The sequence below is a fragment of the Procambarus clarkii genome, chromosome 72, assembly GCF_040958095.1.
Source record: "Procambarus clarkii isolate CNS0578487 chromosome 72, FALCON_Pclarkii_2.0, whole genome shotgun sequence".
Taxonomy (NCBI): domain Eukaryota; kingdom Metazoa; phylum Arthropoda; class Malacostraca; order Decapoda; family Cambaridae; genus Procambarus; species Procambarus clarkii.
The window spans coordinates 17,685,713-17,705,774 of NC_091221.1; the positions used below are offsets into that span (position 1 = coordinate 17,685,713).

The window sequence follows — 20,062 nt, forward strand, 5'->3', positions numbered from 1 at the left end:
TCCTCACGTGTGCCCCAAAGAATGAGGTGATTTGGTAAAATGCTATGCCCAAGATTACTATCCGAGTGCCGGCGGTGGGGTGGTTCAAATAGCCTCGGCTATCACCTCATTATGTCCGGTCGTGATGGTCAAGTGGATTAAGGCGTCTTGTACATACCAGTTGCGTGGCTCCTGGGAGTATGGGTTCGAGTCACTTCTGGGGTGTGAGTTTTCAGTTGCATATTGTCCTGGGGACCATTCAGGCTTGTTCGCATTTGTGTTCCTCACGTGTGCCCCAAAGAATGAGGTGATTTGGTAAAATGCTATGCCCAAGATTACTATCCGAGTGCCGGCGGTGGGGTGGTTCAAATAGCCTCGGCTATCACCTCATTATGTCCGGTCGTGATGGTCAAGTGGATTAAGGCGTCTTGTACATACCAGTTGCGTGGCTCCTGGGAGTATGGGTTCGAGTCACTTCTGGGGTGTGAGTTTTCAGTTGCATATTGTCCTGGGGACCATTCAGGCTTGTTCGCATTTGTGTTCCTCACGTGTGCCCCAAAGAATGAGGTGATTTGGTAAAATGCTATGCCCAAGATTACTATCCGAGTGCCGGCGGTGGGGTGGTTCAAATAGCCTCGGCTATCACCTCATTATGTCCGGTCGTGATGGTCAAGTGGATTAAGGCGTCTTGTACATACCAGTTGCGTGGCTCCTGGGAGTATGGGTTCGAGTCACTTCTGGGGTGTGAGTTTTCAGTTGCATATTGTCCTGGGGACCATTCAGGCTTGTTCGCATTTGTGTTCCTCACGTGTGCCCCAAAGAATGAGGTGATTTAGTAAAATGCTATGCCCAAGATTACTATCCGAGTGCCGGCGGTGGGGTGGTTCAAATAGCCTCGGCTATCACCTCATTATGTCCGGTCGTGATGGTCAAGTGGATTAAGGCGTCTTGTACATACCAGTTGCGTGGCTCCTGGGAGTATGGGTTCGAGTCACTTCTGGGGTGTGAGTTTTCAGTTGCATATTGTCCTGGGGACCATTCAGGCTTGTTCGCATTTGTGTTCCTCACGTGTGCCCCAAAGAATGAGGTGATTTGGTAAAATGCTATGCCCAAGATTACTATCCGAGTGCCGGCGGTGGGGTGGTTCAAATAGCCTCGGCTATCACCTCATTATGTCCGGTCGTGATGGTCAAGTGGATTAAGGCGTCTTGTACATACCAGTTGCGTGGCTCCTGGGAGTATGGGTTCGAGTCACTTCTGGGGTGTGAGTTTTCAGTTGCATATTGTCCTGGGGACCATTCAGGCTTGTTCGCATTTGTGTTCCTCACGTGTGCCCCAAAGAATGAGGTGATTTGGTAAAATGCTATGCCCAAGATTACTATCCGAGTGCCGGCGGTGGGGTGGTTCAAATAGCCTCGGCTATCACCTCATTATGTCCGGTCGTGATGGTCAAGTGGATTAAGGCGTCTTGTACATACCAGTTGCGTGGCTCCTGGGAGTATGGGTTCGAGTCACTTCTGGGGTGTGAGTTTTCAGTTGCATATTGTCCTGGGGACCATTCAGGCTTGTTCGCATTTGTGTTCCTCACGTGTGCCCCAAAGAATGAGGTGATTTGGTAAAATGCTATGCCCAAGATTACTATCCGAGTGCCGGCGGTGGGGTGGTTCAAATAGCCTCGGCTATCACCTCATTATGTCCGGTCGTGATGGTCAAGTGGATTAAGGCGTCTTGTACATACCAGTTGCGTGGCTCCTGGGAGTATGGGTTCGAGTCACTTCTGGGGTGTGAGTTTTCAGTTGCATATTGTCCTGGGGACCATTCAGGCTTGTTCGCATTTGTGTTCCTCACGTGTGCCCCAAAGAATGAGGTGATTTGGTAAAATGCTATGCCCAAGATTACTATCCGAGTGCCGGCGGTGGGGTGGTTCAAATAGCCTCGGCTATCACCTCATTATGTCCGGTCGTGATGGTCAAGTGGATTAAGGCGTCTTGTACATACCAGTTGCGTGGCTCCTGGGAGTATGGGTTCGAGTCACTTCTGGGGTGTGGGTTTTCAGTTATATATATATATATATATATATATATATATATATATATATATATATATATATATATATATATATATATATATATATATATATATATATATATATATATATATATATATATATATATATATATATATATATATATATATATATATATATATATATATATATATGTCGTACCTAGTAGCCAGAACTCACTTTTCAGCCTACTATTCAAGGCCCGATTTGCCTAATAAGCCTAGTTTTCCTGAATTAATGTATGTACTATAATTTTTTTCTTATGAAATGATAAAGCAACCCTTTTCTCTATGTATGAGGTCAATTTTTTTTTATTGGAGTTAAAATTAACGTAGATATATGACCGAACCTAACCAACCCTACCTAACCTAACCTAACCTATATTTATAGGTAAGGTTAGGTTAGGTAGCCAAAAAAAGCTAGGTTAGGTTAGGTTAGGTAGGTTAGGTAGACGAAAAAACATTAATTCATGAAAACTTGGCTTATTAGGCAAATCGGGCCTTGAATAGTAGGCTGAGAAGTGCGTTCTGGCTATTAGGTACGACATATATATATATATATATATATATATATATATATATATATATATATATATATATATATATATATATATATATATATATATATATATATATATATTGGTGTATACTGGCAGCAGGTTTTCTTTCAAACATGTTTCATTGAATATGACCGCATATTCTGTATTTATTATTTTCTGGTTTAGGGCTTCTATCCCTCTAACTATTTTCTTAGCATCAGGGCTTAATTGAAATAGGAGTTCTCCAAAACTCATTTTCGTACTTTTAAGGTGAAGAAAAGAAGTGATTTACTATAGAGTGTATTACACTTATTTGTATAATTTGCACGACGTTTCGAACCTCCATGGTTCATTCTCAAGTGAACAGATCTTACAATACTAGTTGATTTTATACCCGCATTAGGTCAGGTGATAATACAATGAAGGTGAAAACATGGGGGGGATACATAAGGGATAAACATAGGGGCTGCAGAAGGCTTATTGGCCCATACGAGGCATCTCCTATCTAAACACAAAGATTAATCCAGTGTAATTGGCCTGTTATGTTGGACATTGTCTTCTGTGTTGGCATCGATATGTTCTTGTCTTGTCCTTACTCTCATGGTGGGTAGAGTAAATAGTTCCGTGATTTGGGTGTTCATGGTAGGTCGCTCTATTCTTATGTGAATTGCCTCAAGAATTTGTAATCTTCTTGAATCTTGGGTTTTGTCTATTATGCAAGTATTCTTGTTCAACATTTCTCTTGTTAGAGTAATGTCATGGGCTTGTCTCATGTGATTCCTAGGGGCACCAGATTGAAGATGGCATGTCAAACGCCTCGTCAGCTTGGTCGACGTCATACCTATGTATTTACATTGAAGGTTACATCCTTCGTGGGGGCAAGTGTACATGTATACAACGCTTGACTGCTGTAGAGGGTTCTCCGTCGGCTTCGGGCTGTTTTTGATAAGGAGTTCGGAAGTCTTCTTGGTTTTGTAGAATATTATCAGGTTTATGTTTTGGTTAGGAGTAGTGCTTTTTACTCCTTTACGGATTATTTCTTTCATTATTCTTTCCTCTTTTATATGTTCACTGTGCATGGTTGATTTGTAATATAATTTTATTGGGGGTGTTGTGGTTTCTGTTCTAGGTTCTGAATTATACCAACGGTCCAAGTGTCTTCTTATAGCAGCGTTTATTTCCGCGTTGCTATATCCGTTGTTCACCAATACCTGAGTTACTCTTTCAAACTCTCTACTCACGTTGCTCCATTCAGAGCAGTGGGTAAGCTCTCGACGAATATAAGCATTGAGAACACTGGCTTTGTATCTTTGGGGGCACTCACTTCTACCGTTCAGGCATAATCCTATGTTGGTGGGCTTGGTATATACGTTGGTGCTTAAAGAGGTTCCTGTTTTTGTTATTAGTACATCCAAGAATGGCAGACTGTTATTTTCACTATTTTCATGTGTAAATCGGAGTACTGACTCTCTCTCAAGGTGTCTTTTTAGGTCAATTAGTTCATCTGAGTCTTTTACTATTACGAATATGTCATCTACATAACGGCAGTATACAGTTGGTTTTTGTCTGCTACTGAAGACCCTATCTTCGATGGTTCCCATATAAAAATTAGCAAATAAAACTCCTAAGGGGGAGCCCATTGCTACTCCGTCTATTTGTAAATACATGTCTCCTTGTGGACTGATGAAAGGGGCTTCCTTTGTACATGCTTCGAGAAGACTTTTCAAGTGTGGCTCAGGTATGTCTAATTTGGGGGTGCTCTCGTCTCTGTATACTCTGTCCAGTATCATTCCTATGGTTGTGTCGACTGGGACGTTGGTAAAAAGGGATTCAACGTCCAGGGAAGCGATGATTCCATCGGGCTGGGTAGATTTGATCAATTCTAGGAAATCTGCTGATGATTGTAGACTAAACTTACTTGGAGTGTATGGAGTTAGGAGTTCATTGAGTTTCTTTGCCAGGTGATAAGTTGGGGTTGGTATTTGGCTGATTATAGGGCGTAGTGGGTTACCTGGTTTATGCGTCTTAACATTGCCGTAGGCATATCCTAAGCCATAGTCGCCTTGAAGTTTATTGAAATGCACACTACCTTTCTTTGCGTTGATTGTTGTAATTGTTTTGTTTACTTTCCGCTTAAGGTCTTCTACGGGGTTCCTCGTGATTCGTTGAAATTTGGAGTCGTCACTTAGGATGTCGCTAATTTTGTTCATGTATTCATGGGTAGGAATCAATACATATGCTGCTGTTTTGTCGGCTTTTCTTATTGTTACGTCTTTCAGATTTTTTAGTTGTTTCGCTGCTTCTTGGAGTCGTGGGGTTAAGATTGTAGATGAATATGTTCCTCGTTTTTTCCCAGCTTCTGCAAGTAGTTCAGCTTGAAGTGTGTCAGTGGTGATGACTTTTTTGTTATCTTCTAGCTTATGGATATCGTCCAGAAGCATTTCGATTTCCAGGCGTTTTTGATGCATCTTTCGTTTAGATAAGAATTGACAATTTAGACCAAGATTTAAGAGGTCTCGTTGGTCCTGGGTAAGATCATAAGAAGTCAGGTTAAAGTAGCCATCTTTAGGACGAGGGATTTTTAGCTGTCCACCGTTTAGGGATGTTAACTTACGGAGTGTCTTTGTTTCTACAAGAGTTTTATGTTGTTGTTTCAGGTTAAATAGTTCACTGTTGATGGTTTGCTTGAGTTGGATAGGGATGTCGTACTGGGTCCATTTGTTTAACAGATGCTCAGCCTGCTCTGTAAAGGTTTGGAGGGCTTCCTTCTTCTTGTTTAGTTGATGCCGAATGAGCTCTTGCCTATACCTATAGGTAAACTCTGTATTGCGGACTGCTGGGTCATGTGGGTTTATATTGGTGTATACTGGCAGCAGGTTTTCTTTCAAACATGTTTCATTGAATATGACCGCATATTCTGTATTTATTATTTTCTGGTTTAGGGCTTCTATCCCTCTAACTATTTTCTTAGCATCAGGGCTTAATTGAAATAGGAGTTCTCCAAAACTCATTTTCGTACTTTTAAGGTGAAGAAAAGAAGAGATTTACTATAGAGTGTATTACACTTATTTGTATAATTTGCACGACGTTTCGAACCTCCATGGTTCATTCTCAAGTGAACAGATCTTACAATACTAGTAAACCCTCCAAACCTTTACAGAGCAGGCTGAGCATCTGTTAAACAAATGGACCCAGTACGACATCCCTATCCAACTCAAGCAAACCATCAACAGTGAACTATTTAACCTGAAACAACAACATAAAACTCTTGTAGAAACAAAGACACTCCGTAAGTTAACATCCCTAAACGGTGGACAGCTAAAAATCCCTCGTCCTAAAGATGGCTACTTTAACCTGACTTTTTATGATCTTACCCAGGACCAACGAGACCTCTTAAATCTTGGTCTAAATTGTCAATTCTTATCTAAACCAAAGATGCATCAAAAACGCCTGGAAATCGAAATGCTTCTGGACGATATCCATAAGCTAGAAGACAACAAAAAAGTCATCACCACTGACACACTTCAAGCTGAACTACTTGCAGAAGCTGGGAAAAAACGAGGAACATATTCATCTACAATCTTAACCCCACGACTCAAAGAAGCAGCGAAACATCTAAAAAATCTGAAAGACGTAACAATAAGAAAAGCCGACAAAACAGCAGCATATGTATTGATTCCTACCCATGAATACATGAACAAAATTAGCGACATCCTAAGTGACGACTCCAAATTTCAACGAATCACGAGGAACCCCGTAGAAGACCTTAAGCGGAAAGTAAACAAAACAATTACAGCAATCAACGCAAAGAAAGGTAGTATGCATTTCAATAAACTTCAAGGCGACTATGGCTTAGGATATGCCTACGGCAATGTTAAGACGCATAAACCAGGTAACCCACTACGCCCTATAATCAGCCAAATACCAACCCCAACTTATCACCTGGCAAAGAAACTCAATGAACTCCTAACTCCATACACTCCAAGTAAGTTTAGTCTACAATCATCAGCAGATTTCCTAGAATTGATCAAATCTACCCAGCCCGATGGAATCATCGCTTCCCTGGACGTTGAATCCCTTTTTACCAACGTCCCAGTCGACACAACCATAGGAATGATACTGGACAGAGTATACAGAGACGAGAGCACCCCCAAATTAGACATACCTGAGCCACACTTGAAAAGTCTTCTCGAAGCATGTACAAAGGAAGCCCCTTTCATCAGTCCACAAGGAGACATGTATTTACAAATAGACGGAGTAGCAATGGGCTCCCCCTTAGGAGTTTTATTTGCTAATTTTTATATGGGAACCATCGAAGATAGGGTCTTCAGTAGCAGACAAAAACCAACTGTATACTGCCGTTATGTAGATGACATATTCGTAATAGTAAAAGACTCAGATGAACTAATTGACCTAAAAAGACACCTTGAGAGAGAGTCAGTACTCCGATTTACACATGAAAATAGTGAAAATAACAGTCTGCCATTCTTGGATGTACTAATAACAAAAACAGGAACCTCTTTAAGCACCAACGTATATACCAAGCCCACCAACATAGGATTATGCCTGAACGGTAGAAGTGAGTGCCCCCAAAGATACAAAGCCAGTGTTCTCAATGCTTATATTCGTCGAGAGCTTACCCACTGCTCTGAATGGAGCAACGTGAGTAGAGAGTTTGAAAGAGTAACTCAGGTATTGGTGAACAACGGATATAGCAACGCGGAAATAAACGCTGCTATAAGAAGACACTTGGACCGTTGGTATAATTCAGAACCTAGAACAGAAACCACAACACCCCCAATAAAATTATATTACAAATCAACCATGCACAGTGAACATATAAAAGAGGAAAGAATAATGAAAGAAATAATCCGTAAAGGAGTAAAAAGCACTACTCCTAACCAAAACATAAACCTGATAATATTCTACAAAACCAAGAAGACTTCCGAACTCCTTATCAAAAACAGCCCGAAGCCGACGGAGAACCCTCTACAGCAGTCAAGCGTTGTATACATGTACACTTGCCCCCACGAAGGATGTAACCTTCAATGTAAATACATAGGTATGACGTCGACCAAGCTGACGAGGCGTTTGACATGCCATCTTCAATCTGGTGCCCCTAGGAATCACATGAGACAAGCCCATGACATTACTCTAACAAGAGAAATGTTGAACAAGAATACTTGCATAATAGACAAAACCCAAGATTCAAGAAGATTACAAATTCTTGAGGCAATTCACATAAGAATAGAGCGACCTACCATGAACACCCAAATCACGGAACTATTTACTCTACCCACCATGAGAGTAAGGACAAGACAAGAACATATCGATGCCAACACAGAAGACAATGTCCAACATAACAGGCCAATTACACTGGATTAATCTTTGTGTTTAGATAGGAGATGCCTCGTATGGGCCAATAAGCCTTCTGCAGCCCCTATGTTTATCCCTTATGTATCCCCCCATGTTTTCACCTTCATTGTATTATCACCTGACCTAATGCGGGTATAAAATCAACTAGTATTGTAAGATCTGTTCACTTGAGAATGAACCATGGAGGTTCGAAACGTCGTGCAAATTATACAAATAAGTGTAATACACTCTATAGTAAATCACTTCTTTTCTTCACCTTAAAAGTACGAAAATGAGTTTTGGAGAACTCCTATTTCAATTAAGCCCTGATGCTAAGAAAATAGTTAGAGGGATAGAAGCCCTTAACCAGAAAATAATAAATACAGAATATGCGGTCATATTCATATTCAATATATATATATATATATATATATATATATATATATATATATATATATATATATATATATATATATATATATATATATATATATATATATATATATATATATATATATATATATATATATATATATATATATATATATATATATATATATATATATATATATATATATATATATATATATATATATATATATATATAAACACGAATTTTCTCAATCTTTCGTACATTACGCTTCACTGTTGGAGGTTAATCAAAAATCACTTCTCAAAAATTCATTTTTATTTCTAGTCTGACGTGACACGGGCGCGTTTCGTAAAACTTATTTACATTTTCAAAGACTTCACAAATACACAACTGATTAGAACTTACGTATCTCTGATTTTATATCTACATTTGAGTGAGGTGGGAGGGGTGATGTGGCATTAACACAAGACAGAACAAGAGGGGATATTAATAGGGTATTAAAAGTATCAACACAAGACAGAACAGAAACAATGGGTATTGAATAGAAGTGTTTGTAGAAAGCCTATTGGTCCATATTTCCTGATGCTTCTATATTGGAGCGGAGTCCTGAGGTGGGTAGAATATAGTTGTGCAATAATTGGCTGTTGATTGCTGGTGTTGACTTCTTGATGTGTAGTGCCTCGCAAACGTCAAGCCGCCTGCTATCGCTGTATCTATCGATGATTTCTGTGTTGTTTACTAGGATTTCTCTGGCGATGGTTTGGTTATGGGAAGAGATTATATGTTCCTTAATGGAGCCCTGTTGCTTATGCATCGTTAAACGCCTAGAAAGAGATGTTGTTGTCTTGCCTATATACTGGGTTTTTTGGAGCTTACAGTCCCCAAGTGGGCATTTGAAGGCATAGACGACGTTAGTCTCTTTTAAAGCGTTCTGTTTTGTGTCTGGAGAGTTTCTCATGAGTAGGCTGGCCGTTTTTCTGGTTTTATAGTAAATCGTCAGTTGTATCCTCTGATTTTTGTCTGTAGGGATAACGTTTCTATTAACAATATCTTTCAGGACCCTTTCCTCCGTTTTATGAGCTGTGGAAAAGAAGTTCCTGTAAAATAGTCTAATAGGGGGTATAGGTGTTGTGTTAGTTGTCTCTTCAGAGGTTGCATGGCTTTTCACTTTCCTTCTTATGATGTCTTCGATGAAACCATTGGAGAAGCCGTTATTGACTAGGACCTGCCTTACCCTACAGAGTTCTTCGTCGACTTGCTTCCATTCTGAGCTGTGGCTGAGAGCACGGTCGACGTATGCGTTAACAACACTCCTCTTGTACCTGTCAGGGCAGTCGCTGTTGGCATTTAGGCACATTCCTATGTTTGTTTCCTTAGTGTAGACTGCAGTGTGTGTGTGTATATATATGTACTCATATATATATATATGGCACAACTCTCCTAAACACGAGAGTGAAGTATACAACTTTAGAACACTTTCCCACCAGGAGACTCGAACCCTAGCCAGCACAGAAGCCTTCCAGCAACTGGCATAACAGGTACGCCTTAACCCGCTCCACCACCTGCTCAGACCCTTAAAAGAGATGGTAATTTCGGAGTATTTATACACTCCAAAGATATACCACCTCCCAAGAGCACTAGAGCAAGTGAGGGGTCATTTGTACGTTTTTTCATCCAGTCCCTGTTAATATGGGAGAACATAGACACAGTGTTCTCCCATATTAACAGACTAATATGGACTGCCTGAGGACTAATTTATCGGTATATCTAATGATGTTTTGTAACTAGCTCATCAAGATTGTAACTTGCTTAGCTAAATGAATTGTAGGGTTCAGTCCCTGAGCCCATTATGTGACTCTGTAACCCTCTGTAACTAATATATATATATATATATATATATTTATATATAATGAAGGTGAAAACATGGGGGGATACATAAGGGATAAATGTGAGGTGAAACATAGAGGCTGCAGAAGGCTTATTGGCCCATACGAGGCATCTCCTATCTAAACAAAGATTAATCCAGTGTAATTGGCCTGTTATGTTGGACATTGTCTTCTGTGTTGGCATCGATATGTTCTTGTCTTGTCCTTTCTCTCATGGTGGGTAGAGTAAATAGTTCCGTGATTTGGGTGTTCATGGTAGGTCATCTCTATTCTTATATATATATATATATATATATATATATATATATATATATATATATATATATATATATATATATATATATATATATATATATATATATATATATATATATATATATATATAAACTTGTTATATGGCAAATAAATAATTATTATTTCATTCTTGGGGTCATGTATGCTGGTGTGTGTTTCATTGAATATGATCGCATATTCTGTATTTATTATTTTCTGGTTTAGGGCTTCTATCCCTCTAACTATTTTCTTAGCATCAGGGCTTAATTGAAATAGGAGTTCTCCAAAACTCAGTTTCGTACTTTTAAGGTGAAGAAAAGAAGTGATTTACTATAGAGTGTATTACACTTATTTATATAATTTGCACAACGTTTCGAACATAAGAACAAAGGCAACTGCAGAAGGCCTGTTGGCCCATACGAGGCAGCTCCTATTCTATAACCACCCAATCCCACTCATATACTTGTCCAACCCGTGCTTGAAACAATCGAGGGACCCCACCTCCACAATGTTACGCGGCAATTGGTTCCACAAATCAACAACCCTGTTACTGAACCAGTATTTACCCAAGTCTTTCCTAAATCTAAACTTATCCAATTTATACCCATTGTTTCGTGTTCTGTCCTGTGTTGATACTTTTAATACCCTATTAATATCCCCCCGGTTATGTCCATTCATCCACTTGTAAACCTCTATCATGTCACCCCTAACTCTTCGCCTTTCCAGTGAATGCAACTTAAGCTTTGTTAATCTTTCTTCATATGAAAGATTTCTAATTTGGGGAATTAACTTCATCCTACGCTGGACACGTTCAAGTGAATTTATATCCATTCTATAATATGGCGACCAAAACTGAACTGCATAATCTAAATGGGGCCTAACTAGAGCAAGATATAGCTTGAGAACCACACCAGGTGTCTTGTTACTAACGCTGCGATTAATAAATCCAAGTGTCCGATTTGCCTTATTACGAACATTTATGCATTGATCCTTTTGTTTTAAATTCTTACTAATCATAACTCCCAGATCCCTTTCGCAATCCGACTTCGCAATCACAACACCATCTAGCTCGTATCTTGTAACTCTATCATCATTACCTAACCTCAGAACTTTACATTTATCAGCATTAAACTGCATCTGCCAATCCTTTGACCATTTCAAAACCCTATCTAGATCAACTTGAAGTGATAGTGAGTCCTCCTCCGAATTAATTTCCCTACCGATTTTCGTATCATCGGCAAATTTGCAAATGTTGCTACTCAAACCTGAATCTAAATCATTTATATATATTATAAACAACAGAGGTCCCAGGACAGAGCCTTGAGGCACTCCACTTACAACATTTTCCCACTCTGACTTGATTCCATTTATACTAACTCTCTGTTTCCTTTGGTATAGCCATGCCCTAATCCAGCTTAATATAGCACCCCCAATACCATGAGACTCTATCTTTTTAATCAGTCTTTCATGTGGCACTGTATCAAAAGCTTTGCTAAAGTCAAGGTATACAACATCGCAATCCTTACCACTATCAACTGCCTCAACAATGCTAGAATAAAAAGATAACAAATTTGTTAAACATGAACGGCCATTTATAAAACCATGTTGCGACTCAATTATTAATTTATGTTTTTCAAGATGAAGACGAATTTTATTTGCTATTATAGATTCGAGTAACTTTCCCACAATAGACGTTAGGCTAATTGGTCGATAGTTAGACGCAAGTGATCTATCTCCTTTCTTAAAAACTGGTATCACATTAGCAACTTTTAACCTCCATGGTTCATTCTCAAGTGAACAGATCTTACAATACTAGTTGATTTTATACCTGCACTGGGTCAGGTGATAATACAATAAAGGTGAAAACATGGGGGGATACCTAAGGGATAAATGTGAGGTGAAACAGAGGTAACTGCAGAAGGCTTATTGGCCCATACGAGGCAGCTCCTATCTAAACACAAAGATTAATCCAGTGTAATTGGCCTATTATGTTGGACATTGTCTTCTGTGTTGGCATCGATATGTTCTTGTCTTGTCCTTACTCTCATGGTGGGTAGAGTAAATAGTTCCGTGATTTGGGTGTTCATGGTAGGTCGCTCTATTCTTATGTGAATTGCCTCAAGAATTTGTAATCTTCTTGCATCTTGGGTTTTGTCTATTATGCAGGTATTCTTGTTCAACATTTCTCTTGTTAGAATAATGTCATGGGCTTGTCTCATGTGATTCCTAGGGGCACCGGATTGAAGATGGCATGTCAAACGCCTCGTCAGCTTGGTCGACGTCATACCTATGTACTTACATTGAAGGTTACATCCTTCGTGGGGACAAGGGTACATGTATACAACGCTTACATTGGGATCAAACTCAACCCCTCAAAGTCAAAGGCCATGCCCATAAAAATAGCGAAGCCCAACATCCAACTCACAGTACAGGGTCAACCAATAGAATGGGTCGACACCTATCAGTATCTAAGAATCATCCTGGACACACACATGAATTTTAATGCTGAGGTCACTTACTTGAGAGAGCGAACTGCGGCCTGGACGGCAATCCTCAGGTCGCTAACCTCCCTTTCTGGAAGAGCCAATCTGCAAGTCCTTCGCACATACTATGTACAGGCAGTCAGATCAGTGATCGATTATACCGCACCTGCACTCACAAATCTATCACACTTTTTATGTTGCCTTTTGCTTCATTGAATTTATTCACATAATATGCAAGTTTTGCCTTTCTTATGATACTGGTAAGCATTGATGAGTACCTTTTAGCTACTTCCTTTGAAACTAGGCCAATCCTAACTTTCTTTTCTTATTCATGTTTCTTGTTGATTGAGTTGAGAATGCCACTTGTGAGCCATGGATTGTTTAATCTTTTGTCAGTTACTTGCTTGGTAAGAAGGGGACAATGAAGGTTGTAGAGGCTTAGAGTTTTGGAGAGGAAGAGGTTAGCTAATGAATTTATATCATTTATATCACTAGTATCATCAACCCAAACTGAGCTGTATGCCATACAACAGGCATTCGCATATGTGATTGCACAAAACACTCAAAATGCAATCATACACACAGACTCAAAAGCTGTACTTCAAATACTAGGACAAAAACAGTGGAAAGATAATGTGGAAATAATTACCACCATTTTGTATCTTGGAGCAGTCGCTAAAGACAAAGGACTCAACATAACTTTAAACTGGATCCCATCCCATATTGGAATCCCATTAAATGAAAAAGCTGATGAAATTGCTAAATTGGCAACTCGTCATCCAGTGATACATAAAACAATTCAACCCAGCCTAGAGAACATAAAAAACATCATCACCAAAAACTCTCACATCTCAACAAAGCCTACCTGCACCAGAGAATAGCTGAAGGTTCGCCATCTGCAACATGGTATCTTCAGGCAACCAAATTAGAAAGGTTAAATATCCCAAAAGGAATCCACAGGGAAATAGTAGTTAGGCTATATAGACTACGTCTAGGTTACAGATGCAACTGGGAGATTGGTGAACCCCGACAGAGAGAGTGTATCTTCTGTCAAACTGTCACAGAAAAGCCATTACTTCACTATCTTCTGGAATGTGAAGCAACCAATGACCTTAGAAGAGCTTTAAGAGTTCCTGAATCATGCAGTGGCCACCCTGAAGCCATCAACACAGCCGCTCTCCTGGTCAACAAAGGTGTCCAGCAGCTGGACACCCCTCATAAAGACTGTGAAGCAGTATCCCCAGAATTCTTGAAGCAATTCACATAAGAATAGAACAACCTACCATGAACACCCAAATCACGGAACTATTTACTCTACCCACCATGAGTGTAAGCACAAGACCAGAACATAACTTTCTCTCTTCTCCCTTTTTCTGTTCATTGTCTGCTCCTACGCTCCCTTGCTATCCTCTTCTTATTCTTATTACTATCTCCTTCTCATTCTGTGGTTATAATAGGAGCTGCCTCGTATGGGCCAATAGGCCCTCTGCAGTTCTCATTATTACTACTATCCCCTCTACTACACCTTACTTTGTTGTCAAGAGCATATAAGCAGCAGAATAGCAAATATTAACTAATCTACTTTCAAGTGTGGTCTAGAACATACTTGCGAGATACTGTACCGACTCTCAGTGCGCTCAACTCACACCATTGTTCAGCAAGGTTTCACCTACATACGTCTGTATGCTCGACTAAATATGCCACATATAATCAGGATTCCTCCCTTATGTTGACCAATCCACACACTAGAAAATGAAGGAATGACGACGTTCATTCGTCCTCCAGCACGGCGAATGGTTGGAAGTCCTGATGATATCTGTAGGCAGTCTTTTCAAAGTCTTCTTACGACCCCTGTCCTTTATGACACTTCAGGACGAATTTTTACTGCTGCTATTTCTATTGAAAGCTTTCTATTCTGCGTATTTCAGCCTCAAATACCCGTTGCCTCCATCTCCCCATTTCTCTCTCTTTCCTTCCCTCTCAAGCAATCATGAAATGTGACACCCAAACCTTGCCCGAAACGCTGTGCACATTAATGGGTTTAGGTATTGTATGCACTAGCTCTATCTATAAATCCAACATTATGTTTGTAACTCATCTATGTATGTACATTTACCTGAATAAACATTTTGACTTGATTTTTTACCATCCCAAACAATAAAGCCCAGTACTTGTCCTCCATACCTACTCAACTTTTAAATCACACATCAATACACAACACTCACTTGAGTGTTTAAGGTATTTTATATTGAGAGTATGCATGCCTTTGTATTATGAAATCATATTGATGTGATGTATCATTGAGAATTGGATTTAATCAGAGGATTCAGTGGTATCCCATGTGGCATAAATTTTCACAAAGTAGTTGCATGGTGGTCTACAGTGCTAGCTTGAGAGTACCAAGTGAGGGGTTCGAATCCTCCTCTTGGCTACCACTTTTTTTTCAAGTGATAGTTTCAGAGGGTTTAGAAAAACACAGCATGAGGAAAATATTTTAATATAATCCAGTTTTATTGTATTAAAAGACAAAAGTATATGCATATAAAATATTAGTTTAGTTTATTTATTATGCACAACATACCCATCCTGTGAGTGGCAGTGGAAATTTTTAGAGGCACATAATGGGCTTATAAATGAACAACAAAATTCATGTAGTTATAAGAATCTCTGTAACTAAGCAACATAATTTGTGTGGTCAATTCATGTAACCAAGCAACAGGACAAAAGTAAGTAAGTAAAAATTTAAAAATTTAAAAGCCTATCTTGTATCTATTTGTTAAACACAGAAATCACAATAGCGTGATGCCTTAAATCTACGATTGAGGTCAGTTGAACTCCCGGTTGGAATTCTTTTGCCATGTCGTAACACAGTCCATTAAGGCTCGTGTGGGATCCTCTCGGACATAGGTTCGAACCCTCATCATGGCCCTTGTGGATTTGTTCATTTGTATCTATTCATTTTGTAAATACATGTCTTCATCTTCATCACTTTCTAAGAGCTCCAAGAAAGGCTCATAGACCTCATTTGGCTGGTAGGAACTAAATAAATGTTTGGCTTCAGTAAGCTTGTCAGCACATTGCTTTTGACCCTGCTTGAGAAGAGCCAATAATCCACGTTTCTCTTCTGACAGAATTGGGTTTTCAATGGTGTACGTGTTAGAATCCTGGAATATAATATTTAAAACATCTTAAGAGTCAAATATATACTGTACCTATTTAGCTTTACATAATGCAAATATATAAAAGTATAGATTAAGTAAAACAAAAGGATACAAATAATAATAAAAGCCATATTCTCCACAGTACCACTCTTGAAAATGGAAGTGTTTCATTGTTTAAATGTGAAAGGTGATGGCAATATTACTCTGCCTAATTGAACACATTTAAGTGAGTTGAGTGTTTTGAAGATCTAAATTGCAAAAAGTATTTTGAATTTCTTACCTTGCAGAGACATGAAGGGAAAGAATCACATTGTAATTCTTGAATATACTCGGATAGTTTGTCCCTTTTCTTTTTGTAGTACTGTAACCATGTTATCATTTCTTGAATGGTTAGTGATTCCTCCTCTTTACATCTCTTCTGGAGCTCAAACTTTTCCACTGCACTTCTTTTTTCAGTCAGGGACACTATAATGCAAAATGAAAATACAGTATGTGATTGACAAATTATAATAATGGGAATCATTTGTGAATTAAACATCATTAAAAATTGTATCTATAAAATTTACCTTTAGAAAACAAACTCAATTTAATGGTATTGCAGTCTTTCCATATATAAAAGTAATATTAATACAAAAAATATATAAATATTTGAAAATGCTGAGAAAACTAATGAATCATTAGATCTTGTGTAAATACCACTTGTGTTTTGATGAAGCAATAAATTGTGCCATGGAAGGATGCCAGTTAAAACATCTGCTTCAGACAAATCCGGATGGTTCTGATTGTAGATTTTTATGAGATCTCGTAGTTTTTTTTCTCAACTTCATTTTTGTTTCTCAATACAGCTCTCATTTTAGATGAAACTGTAAAGTTTCAGGTTGTTATCAAATATTTGATTTGCACCAATAGTATTTTACATAAAAAAACTAATTTAACAACTGTGTACTGTATTAATGTTCAGGTTTCAGTGAACAAACAAAAAAGCAATTAATGTCTACCTGCATAAGTGGTAATATGATTTTTGCGATGCCTTATATTCTCTCCATATGCCTCGATAGTATGCTCAATGTTATTGGCAGAGGATCTGTTATTTAAGGATCTTGCAATGATCAGTAATTCTGATCTCCATTTCTCAATAACAGATTCTGGGACATTAAGCCTGTGAATCTCATTTGAAACTGCTGCAGCTATCTCTGTGGCCTATTTAAAAATAAATGCCATCATATTTATTGTAAAATTTATGTTCAGAGTTAAACGAAGTCTTTTGAACTATCCTTAGTGCTTTGTCAAGGTCTGAGCATGTGTTTTTCAGATTCAGACCTTGACAAAGCACCAAGGAGTGTGTGAAAGACTTGGTGTAATTCTTTACATAAATTTCCCAAATACACAAGTGGGTTTTTATCCAATTTTACTTTGTCTATGAGAAGAAAATACCATTAGTGTCTTATAATAAGATTAAAGATAAATAAAAACATGTATATACACTTGATTCATTGTATAGAACAATTGTATATTTATATATAATTCTATATTTTCATTGTATAGAACAATTCATATGTTAATACCTTTCTGAATCTGGCAACTAATGCCCGAGGCATTCCATTAATTTTTCTGTGATTCCAAAAGAGTGCCCCCTCTGTCAGTTCTTCTGTACGCTCTGTGGAAATAAATTTAGTTATTCATTGACATCTTAATACTGTGTGTCTCAAAATACTGATTGGAAAGTAAAAGGATGATGATATTGATGCTGTCTTAAGTGGAATGAATTAATTGTTATTTCAGAGGAAACAAAGAACTCAAAAATAGTGGTAGAGTAATAAGATTAAAAATATCAGGATGTGAAAGAAAGCATAAAAACAGGGACAACTTGATTTTTCAAACAAGGATTAAACATGTATATGTTGGTTGCATATGAGTATAATGCTACTTTATATGAGCCAAAATGCCTTTCTGCAATTTCCTATATTCTTGTATTATTTTATAACATTATCTGGATATATATAACCATCAAATATTACCATTGTACTGATTTGATTGAAAGGTACAAAATTTAGAACTAGATTAAACAAAAATTAACACATACCAGCTTTAAGCATGTTCTTAGTGTTGTTGTTATATCTTGAAAGGTAGGAAAATACTTGCTCTGCCTCCTCCCCAGATGTCAGGCCACTTCCTTCTTGCCACCGCCCTCCATACAAAACCTTTGACATAATAGCATAACGTTTGTTAAAAACTACCTACTGTATTAACAATTTGCATTTAACATAGATAAATCCTTACATATAAGAGTTTAAAAGAAATTATATTTTCCAACTTACAGTAAAACGAAGTCAAAATATTATTACAGTATTAGATTATTTACCTGACAATACCAAGAATGTCCTTTGGCATGTAGAACTCCTAAAAAAGGCTTTCCTTGCCTAAGTGAGAACTTCTGTTCTCTTGATGAAATCTTTAAGGCCCATGGCCAGTATTTACAGATGATATCCTGGCATATGAAGGACACATTTTGTAAACGGTTCATTTGCAAATAGTGGGCATAACTGTAGAGCTCTCCCTGATACATATTTAATGCAGCAAGAATAATTCCATGTCGACAGGAAGCCATGCTTATGCCAGTTTCATCCAAACTTCTAAATGAAACAGGTTTATTTTTGGCAGCTTTCAATGTCGACACTCCACACATATGGCTACTCTGTTGGACAAAAGTAAAATTATATATATATATATATATATATATATATATATATATATATATATATATATATATATATATATCTTACTTTTTTGGTCATATTTAATAATATATATATATATATATATATATATATTATTAAATATGACCAAAAAAGTAAGATTAATAATTCTAACACGAATTTTCTCAATCTTTCGTACATTACGCTTCACTGTTGGAGGTAAATCAAAAATCAATTCTCCAAAATTCATTTTTATTTCTAGTCTGACGCGACACGGGCGCGTTTCGTAAAACTTATTACATTTTCAAAGACTTTAGTTCACAAATACACAACTGATTAGAACTTACGTATCTCCGATTATGTATTATGTATTATTATTAGAGTGTATGTATTACGCTTCCTCATTGTTCTCACTGTAATAAGCAAGCATTAAATTGTCTTTGCTTTTGTGCTTTTAATATATATATATATATATATATATATATATATATATATATATATATATATATATATATATATATATATATATATATATATATATATATATATATATATATATATATATGTATATATATATATATAACTGAAAACTCACACCCCAGAAGTGACTCGAACCCATACTCCCAGAAGCAACGCAACTGGTATGTACAAGACACCTTAATCCACTTGACCATCACGACCGGACATAATGAGGTGATAGCCGAGGCTATTTGAACCACCCCACCGCCGGCACTCGGATAGTAATCTTGGGCATAGCATAATGTCCGGTCGTGATGGTCAAGTGGATTAAGGCGTCTTGTACATACCAGTTGCGTTTCTTCTGGGAGTATGGGTTCGAGTCACTTCTGGGGTGTGAGTTTTCAGTTGCATATTGTCCTGGGGACCATTCAGGCTTGTTCGCATTTGTGTTCCTCACGTGTGCCCCAAAGAATGAGGTGATTTGGTAAAATGCTATGCCCAAGATTACTATCCGAGTGCCGGCGGTGGGGTGGTTCAAATAGCCTCGGCTATCACCTCATTATGTCCGGTCGTGATGGTCAAGTGGATTAAGGCGTCTTGTACATACCAGTTGCGTTGCTTCTGGGAGTATGGGTTCGAGTCACTTCTGGGGTGTGAGTTTTCAGTTGCATATTGTCCTGGGACCATTCAGGCTGGTTCGCATATATATATATATATATATATATATATATATATTTATTAGTCATATATAAATGTAATTTTTTTTTATGTAATATTTTTCATCATTCAATATG

At 37.9% G+C, this 20,062-nt stretch overlaps 1 protein-coding gene across 1 annotated transcript; it reads right to left on the reverse strand.

Annotated features, from left to right (window-relative positions):
• Positions 1-15,433: 15,433 nt before the first annotated feature.
• On the reverse strand, positions 15,434-18,721 carry LOC123749813 (uncharacterized). The gene is made up of 6 exons (XM_069312598.1): positions 18,476-18,721; positions 18,197-18,314; positions 17,679-17,770; positions 16,810-16,976; positions 16,394-16,578; positions 15,434-16,116 (listed from the first exon to the last, which is right to left on the reverse strand). Exons 1-4 carry the CDS (start codon positions 18,719-18,721, stop codon positions 16,962-16,964), a joined length of 471 nt encoding a protein of 156 aa, XP_069168699.1. The 3' UTR covers positions 15,434-16,116; positions 16,394-16,578; positions 16,810-16,961.
• Between the last annotated feature and the right edge of the window lie 1,341 nt (positions 18,722-20,062).